The following is a 25,101-nucleotide window of genomic DNA, read 5'->3' on the forward strand; positions in this document are numbered from 1 at the left end:
TATGATAGTACACGCCAGTAAAAATAGTCCATGTCCTAATGTTCTTGGACAGAGTACCATGGGAACTGAGTACTTTTCTCTGTGTGTGTGTGTGTGTGTGTGTGTGTGTGTGTGTGTGTGTGTGTGTGTGTGTGTGTGTGTGTGTGTGTGTGTGTGTGTGTGTGTGTGTGTGTGTGTGTGTGTGTGTGTGTGTGAAGAAGATGCCTTGCTGCCAGTTTGCAGAAATATTTTTAAGTGTTATTATCATCTACAGTCAAAGTCTGTCATCAACCATTGGCACATTTGTCTGGTCTGGCTGGCCACACATGCATGCATGCACACACACACGTACGCAGCGGTATGTAGGGTGTGTTTGTCTAGCAGCAGGCTTTTCCCCGTGCTGTGTGTAAGCTCCCTACTACGCCTACAGTACATGCTCTGCAGCTTTTTTGTTTGTCCGTGCGTTTGTGCATAGCAGGCGTTTTATTGAGGATATCATCCCGAGGCCAGTCTGCCAAAGAGCTGAAAAGGCTTTTTTTCCCTCTCTCTCTCTCTCTCTCTCTCTCTCTCTCTCTCTCTCTCTCTCTCTCTCTCTCTCTCTCTCTCTCTCTGCCTCTCTCATATGTGCTGAAGTGAAACCGGCTGTCTCACTCCATATCAAAGCCTGTAGACATGTTTCTTCGTTTTCTCATCTCTTCTAACCTCACCCTCCACAACCATATGTGTGTGTGTTCGTCTGGTGGGAAGCTGTCAAGTAACGTTGGCGAAAGGCTTCGAAATTCCATTCCTGGTCCTTTGATTGGTTGAGAGGTTTATGCGTCTGATGTCGGGTGGACGCGTTCTGTCAACGTGTGGCCCGTTTCCCCAAATACTGCCTCCAGTCTGAGCCGTGCGAGGGAGCGAGGCCGGGTCAGAGGAGTTCACTGTGGGAAGGATCGAGCACTCAAAAAGCTGCTGGATGAACTCCATTGCTCCATTGCAGACACCTGATTTATTGTCTGAGTCAAACATAAGCTATACCAAACACACAGAGGACAACACACAATGGAGGAAGAGACATTATTTATTAACACACCTGCGGTGAAAGAAGGCAAACAATGATGAATGTTAAACAGCGTGGTTTCCTTTTTAAGCGTTTCTCATCTTTATGTCTGTTAAAGTTTGACAAAAAACTGCCAAAACATAGAACCTCATCCAGAAAAACATTGCAGCGGTTCATTTTCTGGAAACAGACAGGAACATCTGTGTTTGGGTAAGCCAACAGATGAAATGCACCATCATATCGATGCTAAAGTGTTCGATAATCATCGGCCACGGTCGACTAAAACACTCAGGCATGTTCAAGGGATCAGAATCAGAAAAAGGTTTGTCTTTGACGTGGTTCACACAGAATAAATGTACATGTATATACGTACATCGTTGGATACCACAGTATGAGAAGCACAGCAGAATCTGCGGCGGCTGACAAATGGATGTCACGTCACTGTGTATCATCAGATCGTCCAACCCTAAGTGAAGTACAGTCAGTGGCCTCATACAAACCCCCCACCCATCCCCAGGTGGGCACACATGTTAGCGTTTCATTGAGGGACACATTATCACGTCACCATATTCATGCTTGTTGAAGTTCAAACACTTATAACGTCCCTGTGTCCTGTCGGGAGTGCAGCCGCAACCAGAATGGCAACAATCTGGATTAAGAAGAAATAAATAACAAATCACAAATATTTAGGCACTTGTTGCTACTAACAACACAACAGGGATCTCTAATCTTGGCGACCACCACGCTGACTCACCAGTATCCCAAAATGGGAACAACATTTCCAGTCCAAAGTGATCTCGACTGGATTTTTTCCCCCTCTGGCTTGAACATGTGGATGACGACGGCGGTGCTGGCGGCAGTTCTGATGTATGACCTAGATCCCCAAACTAGTCATATAGGTGGGTGCTGGGCGTGGGAAGAATTGGGTGTAGAGGGATAAAAAGACCAAACTAAAAGGATGCAGGAGGAGAACTGGGCGGAAGGAAGAATAGAAGATAATGGAGGCGATGAGTAAAAAGAGTGGTTCAAAAAACCCGAGGCAGGGAGAAGTGGGGGCCCTGAAATCCTAAAAGCCTGTAACTGATGGATTAGCCAAACACCAGAGCCAAAACTGCTCAGTGTTCTGGGAAAGCACCCGCAGGCCTCCAACATATGGGTGACAGTGGTTGAAAACACATGTGAATCATCCACCTTTCAGCTTGGCAAGACGTGTTCAGAGTTCAGCCTCTTTCCACCTAAACAGACGGACCACTGGGATCAAACAAACGCCTTTTAGTGCCAGTTGACAAGTCAGAAGAGCCACTCGAGGAGAGAGTCAGAGTATTAAGTAGCTGTTACTCAGATGGGAGCTCCCCGCTGGGTCAGTCGAAAGGGGTCAAGCCAGAAGGCCTTTTTCTACTCAGACCTTTGCTTTTTTTTGTCAGATCCATTTAACATTCTTTGGGCGCCGGTCAGCGGATTAGAAAAGCACTCTCGACAGGGTGTAGCCGCTCGCTGCGTGAAAGTTGCGGTTTGGAGTTTGCCCTTCTGTCAACACTTCTGTAACATCAGCTCGCACTGTTACAGCAGGGCTATTTTCCCGGCATACAGGAAGGAGATGAACTCACAGCACCTCGCCTTCTCACTTCCCTCCCTTGCCAGCTGCGATGATGTTTGTCCACCCGCTTCTCTATGATAAGGCCAATGTGTCGAGCCAAGACCAGATGCTTTCCCAATTTAGCTGCATGTTTCAACAACAGATGCCTTGTTTAGGAGGAGTTTCTTTCAGTGGTTTGTAGTGAAACTCTTTTTGAGTTTTGGTTGAGAACCACCTCTTTCCCATAAGATCTTTCGATAACAACAGCCTTACTTGGTAGCGTGTTGTTATGTGCTTTTGAAGCAGAAAGGAAATCCATGGAAAAGGCAAAATTCAAAAATAATTTCCTCAGTTTCGCAAAAAAAAAAAAAAGAAGTTTTTACACTCACTTGAGGTGGTTTTTGGCTCCTCTGAAGACGAGTGAATGCCCTTAATGGGAGATGAAACACCTTTCCCGGATAACTGGTGACATAATGAACATTTAACACGACTCATCAGCTGTTTTCCCTCTCAGACGAGGAGTAGAAGCTGTTTCTGCTGTCAGAAAATTCCCAAAGACCTCTCTTCATTTTTCTGCCATGCATGGCCAAGGCGGTTTATTGGCAGTTGACAGCTGGTTTGGCGGTTCTTAACCTCTACTTCTGTTCTCTTTACTGCAGCCATGTGTGACATAGCCTGTACTGCCAGCTTCTTACAAAACGACACCTTGCATAACCTAGTTCAGTCGCTCCAAATCAGTCGATGGAAATGTGCCTAATTCACATTTTAAAAGTTTGCTCTAAATTCGCCTGACCATGGTGGAAACACAGCTAGAGTCCTATGACTTTACAAGGTGTTGAGGCGAGTTTGGATGTAAATGCAAGCGAGGAACCCTCCTCCTCCTCCTTTACTCCTTCCTCTGTCCGAGTCCATTATAGCCAGCACTCCCCTGCAAATGGAAGCCGAAAAGGCTGATTAGATTTTAGCCCAGTTCTTTCCAGATGATCATGATTTATGACAGTTTGAAATTTGGACATTATCTCTGAGCTGTGGAGTCAAGTTATTAGCTCATGTCCAATCGTAGTGGAGGCCTTACACCACGGGGCCTTGAAACGCTGCAAAAACGGAGTAAGTAAAAGACCTTTTGTCACCGCAGTTCTTTCTTTAAATACGAAGAGACTCGTCTTCGGGCAGCAGAGCTCAGGTTAAAATCAGGCTGTAGTCAATGCTCCGTCATCACTCTTAATCCAAGCAGACACAACAGGGTATTAGAACAGAACGGATGTTTCCCCCTTTGTATGGAAGTCTCAATGGGAGCAATTATGTATGAACAACTTTGCCTGTTATGAAATATCAATTCCCCCTTTTTCTGTCATTTCCAACAATCCTTTCCTGCACCCCTGTTGTCCTTTAAGAAGTAACGTCTCTTTATCTGATTACTGGAGCTCGTCACCTCTGAAGTCTGTATCTCATTAATGTCACAGTTAGACTTGATTAGATTAGACTTGATATAGTCCAGAGATGTCAGCGCTTCCTGCACTGCACTGGACCACATTTATTGTAAGTCCACCAGAGCTGTTGATCCCCTCAGTGCTGGGATGAGTGATACTTGAAAGCTAAGCCGTGCATGCAGTAGAACAGTGCAGCATAAAGAGACAGAGCTCAGTCCAGCTCCAGATCCCAGTGGCATGAAAGGAATCCTCTGTTGGCGCTGGTCACTGCCTCCTTCCTCCCCGTGAGAGGCCGTCGTTTTACTGGTCTGTCCTCAGCAGACATTGCGGCCTTTCATCTCTCAGAGGAAGGGCAGTTGCTCCTGGGCTCCTCTCGGTTTGGTGGGAGTGTGCAGGCGGAGCGGGGGGTGGAAACGCAGTGGGATGGTGTCGAGGTGTTCGAACGTGATGGACGATACGCCCTCTTGATGGCAGTCCACTGGTAGAAAAGAAGGATTGATCAATCAATTGTTTATCAAGCAAAAAATGTCAAGCTTCTTTGGTTCCAGCTTCTCAAATGTGAGGATTTGCTGCTTTTTACTGCTTTATAGCACCGTGAGTTGCAAACCTCTGGGTCTGGGATTGTTGGTCAGATCAAACAACAGTTTGAAAACGTCATCTTGGCCCTTTGTGATGGAAATGTTCACTATTTCTGCCATTTTATCTGGCAAACAAGTAATTAAATAATCATCAGATCAGTCCATAAGGAAGATAATCAATAGCTGTAGAGCTATACTGGCCGATATTAGCTACATATCCATCTGGAGAAACTGTAGATCTACTGCCTCATTCAAGCCATAATACAGTAACTGTGGCTGCAAACATGCAGGTTAATGAAAGATGGCATGAGTTTCACTTTTCACTGTTATTTTTTGTCATTTGGAGCCAGCAGTGTGCAAGACTATCCAATGCATTTTTAAAGTAATTAGATTTTGTAAAGCAGATTGGGTAATTAATCGAACATTGGTTCAATTTCAATAGCAAAACACTGTGAGTCTCCAGGAGTATAAATAATGCATCGCAGTTTGGCCCCGGCGATGTGCAAAAAGGAAGATGAAAGACATTTTTCAGTTCAGTCGTGAAAATAGGATTTAAATACACAACAGACTTGATTTTATTCTTTTGAAAGTGTTCACTTCAACAACATTTCATCACTTCACTTTCAGCTCTAACTTAACGCTCTCTGTCTGTCACATTTGTACGTTTCTGCGTATTTTTGCTCGCACACGTGCTTCGGTCATCGTTCTGTTCAGGACCCGCTCTGTACCGCAGTCCATTTTATCAGTGTGCGTTGGCTGTTGTAAAAAGATTACGACCTTGGTGATGAAAAGCGCAGCCTCATGATTTAATTAAACCTTCTTAAGCTGCTGTATGACGAGTTTGTCCGGTCCCAGGGGTCCCTGCTGCCGCGCTTCCACTTTGGCATCGATCATTGACATCCTGTCGTCTGTCCTCGCTGTGTCGTTTACAGACGGTGGACATCCATAAAGAGAAGGTGGCCAGGCGGGAGATCGGGATCCTGACCACCAACAAGAACACGTCGAGGACCCACAAGATCATAGCGCCAGCCAATATGGAGCGGCCGGTCAGGTACATCCGGAAGCCCATTGACTACACTGTACTGGACGACGTCGGCCATGGCGTTAAGGTGAGCCGACTCCTTTTTCTTCCTGGTTCCCTGCTCCGCTTCCTCTGCACTCAGTCCATTAGTTTATCTCTGCTTCTGTTCTTCCTCTTTCTTCTTCTACTATATCTAATCCCCCCCCCCTTTCTTCGCCGCCAGAGGTATTCCTATCTCCCTCCTTCTCATCTCTCTCCCACTTTGACTCGTTTTCTCGCTCACACTCCATCTCTTGTGCTTTCTCTTTCATCTTCAGAAAGCATCCCTTCTGACCCTACAGGAATATGTTCCAGTGTGGGTTGGTGGGAACGGGTTGGGGGGTGGAGATGAACTAAAAAAGTGATTACATCATGTAGCTTTCAGTCCAAAGCTCTTTTCTTAGAGCGTTGTGAAAACGGCGAGCGGAGACGAGTTTGTGAGACGTTTTTAAAGGCACTTAGGCCCAGGCCACCCTCGTAATCTCATTCTCCAGTTTCTCTAATCCTGCATGATGTCACAGTTAGATTTGTACTTAATTTTCACATCGGTGCGATCTGAAAGGCTGGGAGGAGGCTGATTTTGATGTGATAGACTCTCCTGAGTAGAAACTGATGATCCTAGAGTGACATTTTCACTCCCTCAGTGCCATTAGGGCTTGCTTTAGGGGTCACTGGGTCGCCCTGACAGCGGTGGTAATGACATCATTTCCTCACCGCCGCAGGCATTTTTGCGATGTCCACCCTCCCCCTTGAGCGTCCTCTGCTCCATCAATCAGCCAATCAATTGCAGCTTTCAGACAGATTGGATTAGAGGCCCGCCATTACCGTCCCGTATTGTCAGTCTCAATTTACTGTGTAGGGAATTACACCGGACCCCTCCGTCATGGTGGAACGCTGTGATGAAGCGTTTTATTCGGCCGTGTTTCTCCATGACAGGGACGGCTCTCCACTGCTTATTATGAACATTATGTACTTAAAGTGTTGTTTATTACAACAGTAACTATTTCTTATCAACATTTTTGGAACTCGTTCCAAGAATGAGTTGAGGAAAAACTGCTGCTGCTGAATCTGAAATCCTAAATCCACCGTTCAGCAGCACCTCCAGCTTCTGAACCTGTTGTCTCTGTTTTCTGGGGACCAGCAGCTGAGAGCAGTCACCTGATGGATGCTTACATCCACAACTGCACATAAAACCACAACTTGCGGCCGTCTCGCTGTCTCCCCCTGCGTCCAGTCTTTGTGCTAAGCTAAGCTAATTTACCCCTGGCTCTGGTTCCATAACTTGCACACGGGCCTCCTGCCAAGAAAGTGAACCAGCGTGTCTCTCAAAATGTCAAACCCCACTTTTAATCATTAAATCGTATATCTAAACAGTATTGCTCTACAACGATTTAGTATTCATATTTATATCTTAATTTCGCTCAGATTATACTGCACTTTGTGAGAAACATGTGAACACAAGTTCTTCATGGCTTAGGGTTAACCCTAAGCCATGAAGAACCCCTAACCCCCCTACATCCCCCAAAAGTGGCCACATTTATTAAATCAATAGTCTAATTCCTTTCAGCAGCTGCTCTGACACTTTTTATCACCAGCAGGTTGTATCTACTCATTTAGCAGAACTATAGAGGCCACAGAAGTTATTTTACTTTTCCTTATTAAATTGATGAATGATGAAGATCATGTGAAATGATCAAAAGCTCCAGAACAGCTGCTTCCGAGGTCTTCAGTCTAAACAACGTTCATTCTTTTTCAAAGAGTCACGGGGCAAAAACCAAGCAAACTCCCAGTGACTCATCTACAGGTCTGCCTCTGCTGTGCCAGATTAACCAGAAGAGTGGCTCAAAAGTCGGATACCACCACGTCATCATCGCACAATAGCGTCAAATTACTGAAACCATCCGGCTTCACGGCAGCTTCGAGAGCGTTTGATGCGTCTATTTTAAGAACATTACGTATCACTCTGGGCCTAATCTCAGTGGATTTTCTCCCTTTTAAATGTCTTCATGCTGCATTTAGTTAGTGAATATGAACACACCCACACACACACACACACACACACACACACACACACACACACACACACACACACACACACACACACACACACACACACATTATCTGGCAGCAGTCCTACATCATTCACCTCCTCTCATCTATGCACGTCACAGCCCAAAGAGCCAATCAATACTCAACATCAATACTCCATATTAATTCATATAGTATCCTGTGATGGCCGCTGTCAGATGCCAGGCTTGTATAGAATATCTACCGCCGTGGTTTACTTACAGACCAGAATCAATACTTTAATGGGACTTTAAATCATGTCTATTGCCTCCAGCTAACTGTGAAACTCGCCACATCTGCGAGCGTTTGCTCTGGCCTAAATGCTGAATCGGTGTCGACACACAGTGTCTGTATAATTAAAGCATGAGCTGTAACGGAGAAGAAACATCATCAGCGCTCGCGTGCATCATTGCAGCACAGCAGCATCGTATCAGTAATAAGTGGAATCGCACAGCTGACCGATCGGGATGTTCCTGCACCTGGAGGCCAGCTGACAGCGACGTGAAGCTTTTGCTTTTAATACCAAAGATGAGATTTATTCCTCCAGTCAGCTGATGTTTAATCTAGTCAGCGGGGCTTTTGGGAATCCAGGGACGCTGATGTCAGGTGTTTGGAGTTAGATTTCAATCCCTTGGTATTTTGTGCTGCGGCGGTTTACAGGATTAGCTTAAAGGGAAGGTTTGAGTTTTGGGGGAATTTTGATGTTTCTGTTACTCGAGTCGACAAAATCAAGGTTTTTTTTTTTTAAAAGTCACCTTCCTCTGAAATGAAGTGGTTGATTTGGCGACGCCTGTAGTCGACGTGTAACACAAAAAGCAGGTGAATACCACAGCAGACACTCCTTTAGCAGCTCAGAAATACAGCAGAAGAGCAGCTTTCTGTTGACAGTGCAGCCAAACAAACTCATTGTTTTACCGCAGAAGTCAAATTTCCAGCCTGAGGTGTGCAGCTGACTGTGGCCCCTTTTTGTTGTTGCATCACTTCCTGCGATATTTACAAGCAATAAAAAAAAATGCCTGAAAGTAAAAGTGTTGTTTTGTTGAGCGCTAACAACAAAAGCCTCCTTGTGTTTGGCCAGTCGCGTGCTTTTAATGTGAAGCAGCTGCAGGAGGAAGTGATCGGTTTGTATCAGAGGTAGCGTAGGACAGCTCCGAAACAACAGGACACACACACAAGACACACAAAGACACTGAGCAGTTAGAAATTAGGCTAATCTCGTGTTAGATCAATCTTAATCCAGCATGGAAATGCCCCGACACAAACTATTAAAACGAATACAGAGAGCTCGTTACAGGATGTAAATATATTTAATGGCAATAAAAATGGCAACCATAGATAGCACATAAACATGAAAATCCTAAGAATTCAAATTTTAGATCTACTAGCTAGTTAAAGAGCTGGTCAGTCACGTTTTTTTAGGGTTTCATCGTCATTGATTTTGATTTTTTAGTCGCTTTCAAACACAAAACAATAAGCCACCGTCATGTGTCACGGCTTCTGCTCGTCTTCCTGTTTGGACTCTGTCGGTTGGAGCGTATCCTTTGTGATCACGTTAACCTCAGGAAGTGTGTGCGTCCTTTCTGCTGAACATTGACCCCCGGCAGGTTCGCCCGACTCCGACACACTGCGCTGCTCCAGATTTCCACCCCGGCCCGACACGCTAAGCCTTTTTGGACTTGATAACGACCTTAATCTGAACCTGTCTGTCCATAATTCAACTTGGATGTTACTAAAGCATTTGCGCTCTGCCAGCCTGCTTTGTGCAGCGAAACGGAGATCCAGCATTTGCCGGGGAGATAAGGGAAGGCAGTAGTCTGCCTCGGCGTTTCCAGCATGACCTAGATTGTAAATTGAATCTCGTCCAGCTCTGATAACCCGGAGAGTGTGAAATCTGAGCGTGAGATTTACGGTGTTTTCTGTTTCTAAAGAGGCAGGGATGGCTCCGCGCTCTGCCCCGTGCTGTGAATTTGCCTTCAGTTTCATTTTCTCTCCTTCGCCTGGTCTTGTGATGCTACAGTGCTTTCTGCAAAGGCCACTGGGGAAGCTGCATTATAGATGAGCCACTTGACTCTGCAGTTGTCAAACCCCACTGCTATGCTGGCTCTATATTCTCTTTGACATCAGCCCACACAAGCACAAAGGTGGCTTTTTCTCGCTATCAGTAATGTGATCGCCTGAAATTACTTTGTCAAAACCTGGATATTTGTGAAAACAATGAAGCAAATGAACACGCAGATGCTCTGCAGACCTGCTTTTTGATGCTCAAAGGTAAATTGTTCGGCCTCACACGCTCTGTTAACGGCTCTGCCATCAGATCCCTGCTCTTTCCCTCCAGCCTGACTGTGGCACTGGGTGTGGTGCTGTCGGTCTAAGTAAAGAGCAACAGTCAGTGTTTTCCCTTGGTAGCATGACTTGTATCTGCTGACCCGGCCAGGTCTTGCTAAATGTTTACTCAGTGTAAATACAGCGGGGAGTCATTTTTCTCCTGCTCGCCTGTGAGTTGACTTCTGCTGATCCGTTTGGACGTGGCCGTTTTGACATGCCCTCTTTCTGTCTCTCTCTTCTGTCTTTTTTTCCCCCCTTCGCCCACATAAGTGGCTAAAAGCCAAGGTAAGTCCGGTTTGTCACATGACCCCTTTTCCTAGAGTCTATTACTGATAGAGTCGTCCAACTCCCCTGCACAGCAGACCCCGACACATGTGGTTAATGTTGTCAGCTCCCATGTTATCCCCATTAACCACCTTGTACTCCTTGTAGTCCTCTTAGCCTAGAACTCAGTCCGAGGCTCCGTAACGTCCTCCTCCTCCTCCTCCTCTGTGTGTCATTTACTTTACATGTCGTGTAGCTGTCCATATATGTTCTGTTGTCCATTTAAAATCCTTATAGGCTCCCCAGACAAAGCACAAACTGTATATATGTACTTTTTTGATATATTATTACTCTATCGTGAAATTTGCTCTACTTGATTCAGATAGTTACAGTATGTGTTTGTTAAGACACAAGTGTTTTGCAAGAAGCCTTGTTGAAATGTTTTCTAACCTGCAATCAGCAGCAAACACCCTGTGGCCGAGTTAAACACACGCTGGGCTGGCGTTACATAACCCTTCAGATATTACCAGCCGATACACATATACAGTACATGTGAGCTGTTGAGGAGTCGTCTGGGCAGCCTGTAACTTTTGATTTCTCTCACACAAGCAGTAATCACCCACACGGTCTGAAGTAATCTGTTTGTTAAACAAGCATCTTTGGGTTTTTTCTTCCAACCACAGCAGCATGGAAACAATCAGTCAATCAGAGGAGGAACGCTATCGAGGACCAATCCGCCGACGCAGAAGCCGCCGAGCCCTCCCATGTCAGGGCGCGGCACGCTGGGGTAAGAGTTCCACTTCCAGCCCGAGAGGAGTCCTCTAATTATCAAACACAGAATGCAAAAAAAACAAAAGCTCTCGTGGACAATTAAAGAACAGGCAGAGTACATGTCACGTTCATTATTTTTTCCTTTTTCTAAATATATGAGGTGAAGAGGAAGATTCCTCTGAGCTAACGAGAGGCCCTGGGACATGATGTTTCCAGTGTGGTTGTGATGGCTGTGTTTTGTGGTTTTGGCTCACAATCACACACATTTGTGCACATTTTGAATGACAAAACTGATGCAAGTGAAGCCAAAGGAAACGGATCCAAGTCTGCGGACTTTTATCTGTTAGTGTGGCGAAGCTCCCACACCCAGATGAAGCCTGTTGTCATCGGATGCGCTGCAGCGGGCGGCGCCGCCAATCAGATATTAATTCTAAAGGTAAACTTCCAGCCTGTCGGACATGATCCAGCTGGGTAAACTGATGGGATTTACAGCGCTCTAGTGAACCCGGCTCTGATAGTAGGATTTGCACAGTTGTGATCGTTCATTTATCCTTCTTTCCTTTCGTTTTCCGCCGCTGCAGACGCAACACACCATTCAAGACCCTGGAGCCAGTGAAGCCGCCGACGGTGCCCAACGACTACATGACCAGCCCTGCCCGACTTGGCAGCCAGCACGGGCAGCAGCACAGCCCCGGGCGCACGGCGTCGCTCAACCAGAGGCAACGCACACACAGGTAGATACGAAAAGAGGAGGCACGCAGTCTGTCACGTGTGTGTAAACCCACTGCTGATCAACAGGCCGTTCTGATAATTGATCGTTCATCTGTCAGGTTCCAGCCTAAACTGAACATCTTTGGGTTTCTGCTATTTGAGACAAACACTTACAAGCCACCACTGTGGGCTTTATCAGCTTTGACGTACAGTAATTTACTGCTATTCTCATACATTTTGCAGACTAATCGAAAAGGAAAGGCCAACGAGATGATGGCTGATGCTCATATTTCTTTGCACTTTGGAAAATGTGGACACATTCATGTGTATGTTAACTGTGATAATACGACTACAAGATCAACCCAAACACACACACACTGACACACAAGTTAAAGTCAACTCAGGTTTATTTATATAACCTAAAACGCAGAAGATGAATCCTTTTCCCAAACAGACATGCAGCAGCTGCAACAAGCACAGAGCAGAGGGACGGAGTGCTGGCAGACCTGTAATGTAGAGAAATTACAGCACACCGACAAGAAGTACAAGACGCTAGAAGCAGAATCATGATAAACAAATGAGGAGTTGATGTGGAAGCAAAGTGCAGCGTATAAACACCTTTAAGAAGCACTTTTAAGTGCAGTAAATTAATAACTCGAGCTGGCAGTAGATGTGTGTTTTTACTTTAACGTATCATCACGCAGTAAATGTTGGTTGAGACTAAGGACACCGTCACAGTTTAGACTGGTTCCCTGAAAGCCTCGCTTTGACTGCAGTTCAGTTTCCCAGCGGGTGATCCGCCCCCCCCAATCCCTGTGCCTTCATGCCTCCATTATAGACTGAGTTACTGAATGAACTCAAGCGTTTTCTGCTAATGTCCTCTTAGGAGACATCGTCACTTTCCCTCTTCAGTGAACGTGCTTGGTGCTGTTGATCGTTTCCTCACAGAAACCAGAAAACAAACGCGGTGTGTGTGCTGTGTTTTTGTGGTCGCTGGGCTCCGGAAAATGATCCGATCTGTGTTTGCGACAGCGGCACCAGCAGTAATACCTCTTGGGAATGTTGTCTGTTTCCACTTTAAAGCAAAGTATAAAAGTGGGAAGATAATGTGGAGTTCATAATAACAGACTGATGGCAGCCATCTGTAACTTCATGGATAAAATCTGCAGCTGAATTGTTCATCAACTCTGCAGCTTTTAATGGAGCGCCGTGCAGGTGCTTCTACTGTTTTGCATCGGCATGAGTGGAATTAGTGGTCCTGCTGCACCTCTAAACTGAAGGCTGAGGCAGTGTGTCAGTAATGTGGGAAAAGCATCTCTCTAAAACACCGGCGGTCCCCTTCATGCCAGGTAGCTCTCATCTCGTCGTTTGGTTCAGCAGCTCCGAGCACTTTCGCGCCTCTTCCTCCTCCCTGCTGCACTAAATCCAGCGTTTGTCTGACAGTGTTTCGTAGCGAAGCCTGAATCGCTCCGATATTAATATCTGTAAAAGCCTCTGATATAAAGTGCTGTTTCAGAACACCCCTAAGTCATCTGCAGCGTGGAAACCCTTGAACGTGGCTCTCAAGGTTTGTTACCCAGAAACCTCCACGAGGAGGAAGCCGCAGACGCTTTCATCAAATTTGAGTTACGAGCGAGCGAAGTCGCCTCATTAGCTAAAAAGCCTGTTATGCTGACTGCGATGCTCATAAATATTGCATAACTTTTTATTTTCCCCACCCTCGGTCCGACTTCTCATGTGTGTGCTCACGCAAGTACAACCAAACTCCAGGTCTTCCTCTAATTACTGCCTTCAGATGCCTGAAGGCTGCGGAGCAACAGCATCATCTGTCCGGCATCGCCGCAGACCTGTGCTTTAAAGCCACCCTCGTGTCCCTTTAACAACCTGCCGCTGTCCTCAGCCGGGCTGCGGCTGATGCTGCTGTGGCATCACTATTTGATTACACAGGCTCGAAGTCGGCCGTGCTTGTTCAGCTCGTCAGTCTCTGCCATCCCCAGCTGAGCTTTAAATTCAATACCAGCGTCTGCGGCGCGTTCCCTGTTATTATCTAATATCTCTCTGTGGGAATTGTCCGTCATACTCAGGTAGAAAACGTGCTTATTACAGTCGCTGTAGTAGCTCCTGGATTACCAGGATTCCTGCTCGTCCCAACAAGCAGGAGATGCGTTTAAGATATGACCCTGCTTCATCTTTCTTCATTTTAAAGCAGATTAAGAGTAATTATGGTCTCCCTGAAGGCTGAAGGGCGAAGGCGTGAACTACAGCGTCCTCCGTTTTGTCCCCAGCAGGGGACCTTTGCCACCGTTCCTCATCTGTCTCGTATGATTTCCTGTCATGTCTCTACTGCGATCTCCCTCATGAAGGTGGAAATGGTACAAGTACTTCCGCAAAGCTTTTCAGACGTGCAGCAGAGCAGCAGACATGAAATCTGTTAACTATAAATAAAGCATCTATCTATTTATAGTTTGCTTATGTGCCACCAGCGAGACCTCTACATTCGCTTCCTGTTTACCTGCCTGCTCGTCACCTTTGCACATTTCAATGCACAAATAAGCACGACGTCGCTGCTCTTCAGTCACCGTAATTGAGCTTTAAGTCTCAAATATTTTGCAGTTAAGTCTGAATTAATTAATTAATTGACCTTTTCATGTGCCGATTCTTTGAGCCCGGAGCTGAAATCTCTTTGCATTTCTTCGTTGAGATAGATTACAGCATGTTCATACTCTGCTCTTTATGTGCTTCAGGTTATTTATGCACATCTGAAGCCTCAATAACAGTCTTCATTCTTTTGTAAGCAGGGAGCTTTCAGTCTTTTTGGTGCTGTGGGCTCCTCTGGAAGTCGATTTCTCCCGCTTATGTCGAGTCATATCCTGTCACGATGCCTGAGCTCGTACTTTTTACATATTGTTTCTTACTTTTTGTGCCTTTCACTGAGAGCAGCGTCTCTTCCTTCATTTGCTCCGGGGATCTCTGTCAGCTGTGAGCGACTGAGCTGGAACTTTTCTTTCTAGCCCAGCTGATTTATAATCGAGTCACAGCGCTGGGTAGAGGCTGAATGAGCAGGAAGGTGGAGCAGGAGGCATGGAGCTGAGTGCTTTTTTGTTTCCCAGCGAGTGTTTTGAAACAAAAGAAGGACGGGGAAAGCAAAAGCCAGGGATGAGATAAATGGGTTAGCGGAGGAATGGGGAAGTGTTGTATAGGGATTAGAATGGATAAATCCAGGACATGAAGATGGGGAGTGAAGCACGGCGTTCGCTTCAAAGGAGGGATGACACGATATTGTTTAGCTTTCATCCCCGCAGACTCTCAGCTCCCACTGCCACCAGCATCCTTCAGAGGGGTAGCCCCCGCTGGCTGCGCCTGGAGAGCCTGGGGCTCCGCTGACGTGGATCAGAGCTGAAGAGGGGGATGATGGGAAAAGGGGATAAAAGGATGTTGGGGGGAGGGGGGAGTGAGCCGGGGTTCAGAGGGATGGACGGAATGAGAGGAGGCTTCGGGGTGAGGGGGGGAGGCAGACGAACGGGGAATCACTTTACAGGCGACGAGGAGGAGGAGGTCGAGGGAAGGTTAGGGGTGAGAGGAAGGGAGAAGGGTCAGCTGAAAGGCAGCGATGAAAGAGGCTGGTGTAAAAGGAGAGGTGGGCCGGGGGGCTGGAGGAGAAATGAGGATCGAGGCCAGCCCGAGAGGGGGGGGGGGGGGGGGATTTAGCTGGCCGGGGCATTGATCTACGAGTCCTGAGGTCAGAGTGAGTGCAGCGGCCTCTGCTGAGCTGACATATATTCCCATGTCTTAGAGCCTCAGAGGCTGGGCTGCTTTCTTTTGTTCATCATGCCCTGACTGATCTCTTATTTTTTAATTGTTAAGTATAAACATGAAGTAAAAAAAATCCTGTTACGAGTTTTAGTCAAAGCAATAATCACCAGCCTGAAACTAATAAATGTACAAAGATATGAAACTCAGAACATCAGCAAATATCTGCATTTTTCTTTGAAGAACACTTAGAAACTGAAACTTTCACATATAAACATGCCTCATTTGTGGTTTTTGGACAGTTCACATTCACATGAGGAGGACATGCGATTTTCAGATCTCTCACATGTGAATTTGAAGGCATCACATTAGTGAGGTTTTGTGTTGATCGACTGATGGTATCAGCAGTGTTTATATTGGCAGCATCTTCATCTGTGGCTGCAGTTGCACCTCAAATCCACGAGTAAACACTGTTCTCATCAAGCTGTGATGTCTTTGTTGCTTTCAGTTCATTCACTAAAACTACAGCACTGTCTGGCAGAGGCTCATATCGTGTTTAACAAAGCACTGGTTTTAAATGTAACCCTGGACTCACCCCCTTCTCACGTCAGCTGCCAAAGCAAAGAAAAACGTTTTAGTAGACTAAATTAGAGGACCTGAAGCCGGATATTTTTAGGTGTTTTTGCATAAAATGGCACAGATGTGAATTTCAACCATGGACTATATTCCACATCATTATTGTACTCTGAGTCCTCAGCACAGTGACTCATGCCTTACTGGGTGCAGCTCAGTCCAAACAGGCAAATACACAAAATGAGAAGTGCAGTGTGAAGTCTCATAAGCAGCAGAGTGTGTGCTGTGTACCTGCTGCGTTACCTGGTCTTCCAGAATAAAACCGTGTCCTCTCTCTCCTCCCTCAGCGGAAGCAGCGGGGGTAGCAGCAGCAGGGAGAACAGCGGCAGCAGCGGTATTGGCATTCCCATCGCCGTGCCTACACCCTCCATCCCCAACTCTGGACCAGGTGAGCTTCACTCGCGGCCTCTCTCCTCGCTGATGTTAAGCCGAGGCGGATTGTGCTATTTCAGTGGTGTTGATAAGAGAAAAAAAAAACATTTGCTGTTTATACTCCAAAAAAATTGTTTTTGCACTTGAAGCTCTTGAACAGTTAAAGTCTGTCCTGTTTGACTGGTGTGAAAGGAGATAACGCTCTGCAAACACTGACTGACAATGGCCTCAGTCTGAGTTTACTTTGGTACATACATTAAACCGCAGACAGAGTAACGACTACACGACACTACAGAGTCTTACCTTTAAGTCCAAAGTGCACGTCTGTGTCTGTTTGCACAAACCAGTTTTAAAGTATCAACACCAGGAAACCAGTTTACGTCTTCAGATATAATATACACGTGTAAACCAATAACAGGCATTACTTGACAAGGTGTGAATGCAATGTACTATTTGCAGATAGTGAGAGTGCGCTACATAAAGTCTGTGTTTACCAGACAGGGATTATGGAGACCCATTGTGTTCTAAGCACAGCTGATTCTCTATCCTACTGTGCAAATAGGCCAAGCTGCGTTCGGCCTGCTGCTTTATAGTGGAACAGCGAGGCCCACACATCACCACGCACAAGCTGCACACAGTGCTGCATCACAGCACACGAGCCTCAGAGAGCGCTGCGTTCGAGTTCTGCAGGTGGTTCGAGCTGAAGAAAAGTGTTTTGGGTTTGTTGTAGCAGCTTTTCTGCCTCGGTGCCAGGATCAGGCCGGCAGCTCAGATCTAACCGCAGCTCTCCCTGCGAGCCCGTCGCCATGGAAACACTCATACCACAAAGAAGTGTGTGCGGCGCTCCTTCGCAAAGTCGAGGCGCTCCTCCGACCCCCGAAGGGTTCTGGAGTGGAGCGGTGATGTTATGTAACGGCGTGGAGGTGCAGGGGGACAGACTCTGCTCTGCCGCTGCTTTAAACCGTTTCTAATGTGAACACTCCTTTCAGTCCCGCCCATGTCCGCTCCCCCACCCCCTCCTCCACCACCACCGCCTCCACCCATGGCCGGGCTCGGCCCCCCAGCACCACCACCACCGCCGCCGCCGCTGCCGCCCATAGGTGAGACTCCTCGTCCTCCGAGGCCGCTCCTGACGCCTCTGATGGTGGATAATCGGCACGCCTGCTGTGATCCTCTCATGGTGGAGATGAATAAATCCGGGTGTTGTGTGTGTGTGTGTGTGTGTGCGCGCGTGCGTGTGTGTGCGTGTGTGTGGATGGGCATCTTACGGTCTGTACACACTGCAAGCAAGACGTTCTGACATTTTCACAGCGGTTAAGCGGTTAAAAAACTTACATAGTTTTAATCATCATCTGAATTGATGAGCAGACGAAGTTGCTAAAAACAATCACCAGTTAGTTAATGAAACTTTCTGTTGCTTTAGAGAACACAAAAGGTTTGAGTGTCCCTCCTTTCTTCCCATAATCTGCCCGTAGTAGGCGGACCTGTGGCTCATTAGATGAGATAACATGATTCAGGAAGTGACGCTCTGATGCTGATCGTCTTGTTTGCAGTGTGAACAAACTAAACGTGCTTCTGTTTGGAGACACAGCAGGTTTACCTGAGAGTGTCTGGCTTTTTTCTCTCAATCCTCAGTGGTGGTGGTACTTCCCTGCTCCTTCAGCCATCTGCTATGATTGGTTAAGAAGTCTCATATCACCTGAGGCCAGGCTAAAGTTAATTACCACTGTTAATCAAGAAACATATCCAACATCCTTTTACAACCTAAATACATGTAAGACCTTCAAGCTGAGGTCAAAGATGTACATTTTATTTACCTGAAGGTCTTTGAGACTTCTTTTGCACAGGTAAGTTACTCTTTCAATTAAATTCTTTACTTTTGTACCAGAAAAGTGATTTTGCTTAAAGCTGCATCAGGCAAAATTTTCCTGAATTCCATCTTAAACCATAACCAGAAGAACTGGCAGCTCGTATTGTTTAGCTTAGCCCAGTGCTAGCGTTAGCGTTTGCTAAGTGAAAATTCAGGCATCAATTAAAACAGGTTGCACCACACAAATAAGTTTTACGCAGATATTAATGGTCACTCCATATTTTCACCCAGTAACAGCCAGATGTGTTGTATAGCTAACTGAACCAACTTACAGAGCTAAAGTTAGCATGCTAATATACGACCTGTTTACATGTATGAGTAAAATAATTAGTAGAATATGCTCGACATTTCTGAATTGGATTTAAATTACATTTTATAAAAATACAGAACACAGCATGCCAGTAATGTTAGGCTAGTTAAATGATCAAATAGCATTGATTAGCTTAGCATGTTTGGATATTTCCCCCCTCATTCACAGGCATTGTTAGCTAAGTTTGATACATTGTTTAGCCCTCTGAAGTGTATGTTAGAGCTCGTGATACCAGAATGACTTCATGTTATCAAAATTAATTGCTTTTGATTGGACGGCATTTCCCAGCATAGGATTTACACATCGTCAAGTCTTTACTAGCTAAACACAGGTTTTAATGGTGCAACCTGGACAGTTCCTGAGAACCAAGTCCAGCTGTCAGTGTGTGCACATTAAGCGAGCCAGCAGTCAATTCTGTGACAGCGACGCCCACAGCTGATGTCACGCAATATGATTTCTGGGTAATGAAGTTTTAAAACCTTCAAGCGGCCATTGAAGTGCCGCAGACATTTAATTTTGCCTAACGTAGCTTTAATTTACATGAGGTATTGACTCTGAATCACCGAGTGATACCGGCTTTGATCGACTGTCGGAGCTCTGCCGGGCTGAAGAGCATCCAGCTGTTTGATTCCCGTCAGCTACTGTAAGTGTGTTTGTACAGCGGCTGCTCGAATCTGATTAACATCACTTGAAACATGCACGTTTTATCCTCTGAACAGCTGTAATTACGTAATTACGTTCGCCGGCGACAGTATGGAGAAGTTTGTTTGCTCCTGTGTTCCTCTGAAGCTTTACTTCCTCCGGTTCCACCCATCCCTCTCTGCGAGCCGGGCCTCTCCTCAGAGACCGTGTGTTATCCAGAAATGTGAACAGGAAGTGCTCTCTTTAACCCCTTCTCTCCCTCTCAGACACACTGCATCTACTGTGTAATCATCCAGTGTTTGAGCGTATTTAATGTTGTAGCAGCGCTGCTGTTGGAAGGGATGATTGGGTTATTCTTAGACAGCCGGGCTGAGCGCTCAGTCATGAAGTCTCCCTCTCCATGTAATTGATCGAACACATTTAAAATCCGAAAAGTCATTTTCAGTGCCAGCTGTGTTGAAACCTGAAGGATCAGGCTGTTCTGTTGCTGCTCTCTCTTTGCTCGCTGAATCTTTTCCTTTGCTACGTTGCTAACAAACCCTCAGGTGCAGGATTTATTCGGATGACCTTTCTGGACTCCATTTTTACCCTCGTGAAATATCTCCAATCTGTGTTACCGCCCTCGCTCCGCTGCTTCCTGTCATTGGTCACTGATTGTCTTTTCGGCAGGTGTGGGGCTCAAATTAGGTGTTAAACTCACATTATCTTTGACGATCTTGCTGATTCATGTTTTGGGTTCTTCTTTTTTCCCCCCTTCCCCTTTCCGTCTCCTCATGTAACCCCCTCCCCCCTCTCTTTGGTCCTGCTATCTTTCCTCCCTTCCTTTCCTTTCTTTGGGTGTTTCTAGTGGTGGCCCCTGGGCCTGGTCTGGGCCCCGCTCCAATGTCCCAGTTTGGAACCATCTCGCGGCAGATTTCGCGGCACAACCCCTCCAACTCCTCTGTCTCTATGGTTTCGGCCACGGGCACCTACCGCCGGGCGCCATCGGTCACTTCCCAGTTCTCCTTGCAGCAGCAGCAACAGCTACAGCAGCAGCAGCAGCAGCAGCAGCAGCAACAGCCTCACATTAACGGAGGCACTCCCGGCTACGGCCAGAACTCAAGTAAGGCCTTTATGAGTCCAGTCCCAGCCTGCTTTCTAGATCCTGAACTGTCACTGAAGCACAAAACGTCACATTTTTCCAAATCATGCACCGTCACAAACTAAAGCAAGCTAACCTTCCAGGCCAAAGACCAACATTTCACATCTGCAAGTGAGTCACTGCTTTCTGAAGGTCAGGCTCGCATTCTGTCAGAGTTATTGACTTCTTCTTGAAGTCTGAAAGTGCAGGCTGAGGCTTTTTATCTGGCTGTGGGACGTCTTTAGTATTGATGCACAGCGGCTCGTCCTTGGGTTCTACAGCAGATTTGATGCGGATGATCAATGTCTGCTAGAAATGCGTGGTCAGTTTTTGGGCTCATGTAAAAATACGATCAGAAGTTAACCTGTAAATGTTCATCGTGTGCGTTTCAATACCTTTCAGACTTCAGTAGCTCCTGTCTAAAACTTACAGCTAGTTAACAGTCAGTGCCTGGATGATGACAACCAATCAAGGGGGCTTTGCATCAGAGCTCAGATCTTGAACATTGTGCATCACACTTCATGTAAACCAATGATGTTGGCGGCCATTTTTAAGTCACTTCTTCAAGCTAAGACCCTCTAGCTACTGCTACTACTTGCAGCTTGAGGTGGCAGGAAGGAGCAGAGTCAGGTGACGTCTCAGCTTGCTTGCAGGATTGCATTTACACCTGCTGAGTTCAGATGGCAGTGCGAGCCAGAGCACCTCCAGATGTGGCCGATTTTACACCCTTTTCCTTATCCAGACAGGATATCCAGAGTAAGATAGCATGTTAATGCCAGGTGTGAATGGGCCTCTAGTGTCTCATCTCCATGAGACATTCGTCATCTTAGATGCACATTTACTGAAGCTTAATGTGTTTTGCCCCTGCTGGTCTGTAACTTCTGGATCTGGAAAAAGCAGAGTAATGATTTAAAGTGCTCTGTTCATGGCTACAGCAGGTCTGAAGGGAGCTTGCCTGAGATTAGGGCTGAGGTCGATGGACATCCACGGCAGACAGCGCCTCCTTGTGGCCGCTGGCAAATCTTTTTAGAGCCGTGAGTGGGAACTGTGTGATTGACAGAAATCGGGCATAATCCAGCGGTTTATCCTGCGGCCTCAGTGATCCTCAGATACCACGTGAAATCTCATCACACTCACTGAACTTTGCGACGTCAGAACGTTTGGTCTGCGCTGCAGCTACAGACAGTTCAATGAATCGGCCGTTTTCTCTTTAAAATGTTAAAAATGTGATCTAATCTTGGAAATTGTGAGGTTCCTGTTAGCTGACAGGTTCATTACTTTGATCTAGCGTTTCAGCTCTCACTGTTTCTCGTCACTCTGTCCGGCTGTTACCAGCTCACAGCTCTCGCAGTGTTTGTGTTCGTCTGTCAGTGATGTGTTTGCTTGGGATCGGGGTGCATTCTTGACTGTCTTCTGTACACTCTTGGTGACTGATGGGCTTTCTCTCTCTCTCCCTCTCCGTTGCTCTTCTTCTCTGTGCCGGCTTTCAGTGTCTATCGCTCCTCCTCCTCCCCCCATGCCCCAGCTGACTCCACAGATACCTCTGACTGGCTTTGTGGCCAGGATGCAGGAGAGCAGTAAGTGAAGAGGCTAAGATGTTCTTTCCTCCTCATCTGTGCCAACTATTCCCATTTCCAGAACCCCCAGCATGCACTGTTCTTGTTCATCCTCCCCCACTGCTGTCTGTTGAAAATAATTTATACCAACCTCGTGGACCAGTGAACCATCCAAGAAAGTCTCATTAAGGTCTATGTAACTTTTTAAGAAGCCTTATCTGCTGTGTGTAGACAGATTTAATTCTTCAGCTATGAAACTACATGAGACAGTTTTTGTACTGTTTCTAAGTAGCATTAGGGGTATAATACACAGCTGCTGGAATAATCCTTTTTTTTTTTTTATAAATATATGCAGAGAAAAACAACCGCGAGATTGTCAAGGCCAGCAGCTACTCGGCTTTCTGCGATTTAGTGTCACGCAGGCGGTTTTATCACTGACTCCAGCTCTGTATTCATACGCTGAATGTTCTTGTAGCACTGCAGGGTTGAGCTGAGATGAATGATAATGTTTAGAGGGAAAAAGTGCCAAAGGTCCCTGCAAAACACAACTGGAGAAGATGGGGCTCGTTGCCGCCCCCTGCTGGTCCAAAACCCGCAATGCAGTCAAATATTACAGTCACAGGAAGCAGCTTTAGATTTCTGTGGTGGACATTTTTTAACGAATAAGGTTTAAAGCAGTTATAGTCTTCATTAAACTGTTGATTAAACTGACTGTAAAGCTCCTTAAAAAGCAAATGTAGATGCTGTCATACAAACCTATAACCTACTAAAAAGCATGACTCGGCATGTCATAATCATCTGATCATTAGTTTTCAGAAATCCTGTGCATTTCCTTTTTTAGCACATGTGCATGTGTGAAACGTGTTGTCTGAAACTCAGAGCACAAACCAGTTAGGAGTCCGAACAGTGATGCAGCCTGCCTGATGAATTTGATATTCAGAGACCCTCCACGCACTCTTCTGCATGTCTCACCGTAAACTCTGCATGATTCAGCCGCCCGTCCTCTGCAGCGCCAGGCTCGTGTTGACCGCTGACCTTTGAACCTCACTTCCTGTGTCCGTTCGTCAGTTGCAGATACTCCCACTCCGCCTCCACCACCGCCTCCAGATGACATGCCCATGTTTGACGACTCTCCTCCCCCTCCGCCGCCGCCTCCGGTCGATTACGAGGAGGAGGACGCCGCCGTCGTGCAGTACAACGACCCCTACGCCGACGGGGACCCCCAGTGGGCGCCCAAGAACTACATAGAGAAAGGTTTGCTCAAAGCGCCGCCGGTTTCGGGTAACTCCTCAGTCTGACATCGGATTCTAACAAACCTCTCACTTCCTGTTTCCAGTGGTGGCCATCTACGACTACACCAGGGACAAGGATGACGAGTTGAGTTTCATGGAGGGGGCGATCATCTACGTCATCAAGAAGAACGACGACGGCTGGTTCGAGGGCGTCTGCAACGCCGTCACCGGACTGTTCCCGGGCAACTACGTGGAGTCCATCATGCACTACGCCGACTGAAGGGACCTCGCAGTAACAGTACAGTCTATTTATTCAGTCACATCATAATCCACTGAGAGACTGACCGCAGCAATCTTTGACTCCTGAGACGCATAGACATAACTGTATGATCCACTTTTGATATGACAGAATGTTCTTTCCCTTACTGATTGCAAATAAAATGAGAAGTAATATCTATTTAGTTTATTTTGGTGTTATATGGGTGGGTGGGGGACATTTATGGAATATGTAAAAAAATAAAGTTTCTAAAGAATCGGACTGCACAGGCTCACAGCGGTGGCCACGCAGCCAATCCTTCGTCAACACACGTTTTGGGTCTGATGGAACGAATGAAACGTGACGGCCGCCTTCAGCTGAAGCGCTCGTGCTGTCAGGTGTATATAATGTGAGCTGCAGCCGCTTGGGTTTCTGTAATGTGAATTCAGTGAATGTCGATCATGATAGTTTTCATTAGTGGTGCCCTCCTCCGCTCCGAAAGGCTCCGTCCGTCGTGAAATAGACGCAGGCGGCCTGTCCGTTAATCTACAAATTAAAATCCTGTATGTGGTATTTCAAAGACGATTACTCCTGGAAATCAGTCTTGGCTTTAAAGCATGCAAAATTTGAAGAGATATATGATGTAATCTTTCGTTTGTTGCCTCCATTATGTTGTAAATGTATTCACCTTCTTTAATTTTTATGACACTGTTGAAATCACTGAACTTTTTGGACGCTGGCGTGAACTTCAGGCGTTCCCATGGTCTCACCCTCGAAATGCAGATTTGCAGCAGAAAAATTAAAGTTTACTGTTTCGTGCATTTTTAGATCAGTTTGAAGCAATAGAACACATTCCTCTTTTTTTTTTTCTTTTGGCTTATTATCAAAGATTTTAGGATTATGTCACATCACTGTTTTTAACTTTCTACTAATCCACGTAAAACCCTGTAGGATCCAGTGGTAACATTGGCAATAACGGACTCTGACAGACAGCGGGGCGGCGATAATTAGAGGGGACACCGTCCTGCCTGACACTGCCAAGGGACAATTCAGACGTAATGTAGACCAATAAACAACTAATACCTCCTCAGTCTTCACCAAGCAACAGCGGCCTGCTCTGGGTTCAGGGACCATGCTGAATGCTCTGAACATGAAATCCTCCGGGCTGCACAGGTGTACATATTGTAACTAAAATCAGCCAATGAAAAGTAGGTTTCACTCAGGTCTAGGAATCGTCTTTATAACATTGTATTTTCTTTTTCTCTGTTGGCCCGTGATCTAATTTTTTTGACTTCCAAATGCATCCTCTTCTTCCACCATTGACCATATCAGGCTACTGCAGCTCTGCCTTGATATTTTGCCCGTTTGCTTTAGGATTTCCAATTAAAAAAAAAAAAAAATGTGTTCCAGCTCAATTTCGTGGGTAGAAATATTGACATCTATCCCTGCCTGCCCTTCCTTTGTACATATAATATGTTGATTGAAAAGTTAATGTACAGTCTTTTATAATAAACGATTCTATGTACAACATGCACGCGTGGTGACTTGGATCAAAAA

The 25,101-nt window shown here is 46.2% G+C and overlaps 1 protein-coding gene across 7 annotated transcripts in view; it reads left to right on the forward strand.

The window, feature by feature from the left end:
• Window positions 1-24,977, forward strand: part of abi1a (abl-interactor 1a) — a 44,557-nt gene extending 19,580 nt beyond the window's left edge. The window contains exons 3-12 of one of the 7 annotated variants that reach the window (XM_070986185.1): window positions 5,538-5,714; window positions 10,328-10,342; window positions 11,005-11,108; window positions 11,674-11,826; window positions 16,474-16,574; window positions 17,548-17,658; window positions 20,228-20,482; window positions 21,991-22,077; window positions 23,125-23,310; window positions 23,393-24,977. In XM_070986185.1, coding sequence (XP_070842286.1) covers window positions 5,538-5,714; window positions 10,328-10,342; window positions 11,005-11,108; window positions 11,674-11,826; window positions 16,474-16,574; window positions 17,548-17,658; window positions 20,228-20,482; window positions 21,991-22,077; window positions 23,125-23,310; window positions 23,393-23,568 — 1,365 coding nt within the window. In that variant the 3' untranslated portion in view covers window positions 23,569-24,977. The remainder of the gene's footprint in view (window positions 1-5,537; window positions 5,715-10,327; window positions 10,343-11,004; window positions 11,109-11,673; window positions 11,827-16,473; window positions 16,575-17,547; window positions 17,659-20,227; window positions 20,483-21,990; window positions 22,078-23,124; window positions 23,311-23,392) is intronic. The other 6 variants (XM_070986180.1, XM_070986186.1, XM_070986182.1 and 3 more) reach the window with 6 other exon arrangements.
• Window positions 24,978-25,101: the final 124 nt, after the last annotated feature.

Source organism: Chaetodon trifascialis, chromosome 18, assembly GCF_039877785.1.
Source record: "Chaetodon trifascialis isolate fChaTrf1 chromosome 18, fChaTrf1.hap1, whole genome shotgun sequence".
NCBI lineage: Eukaryota > Metazoa > Chordata > Actinopteri > Chaetodontiformes > Chaetodontidae > Chaetodon > Chaetodon trifascialis.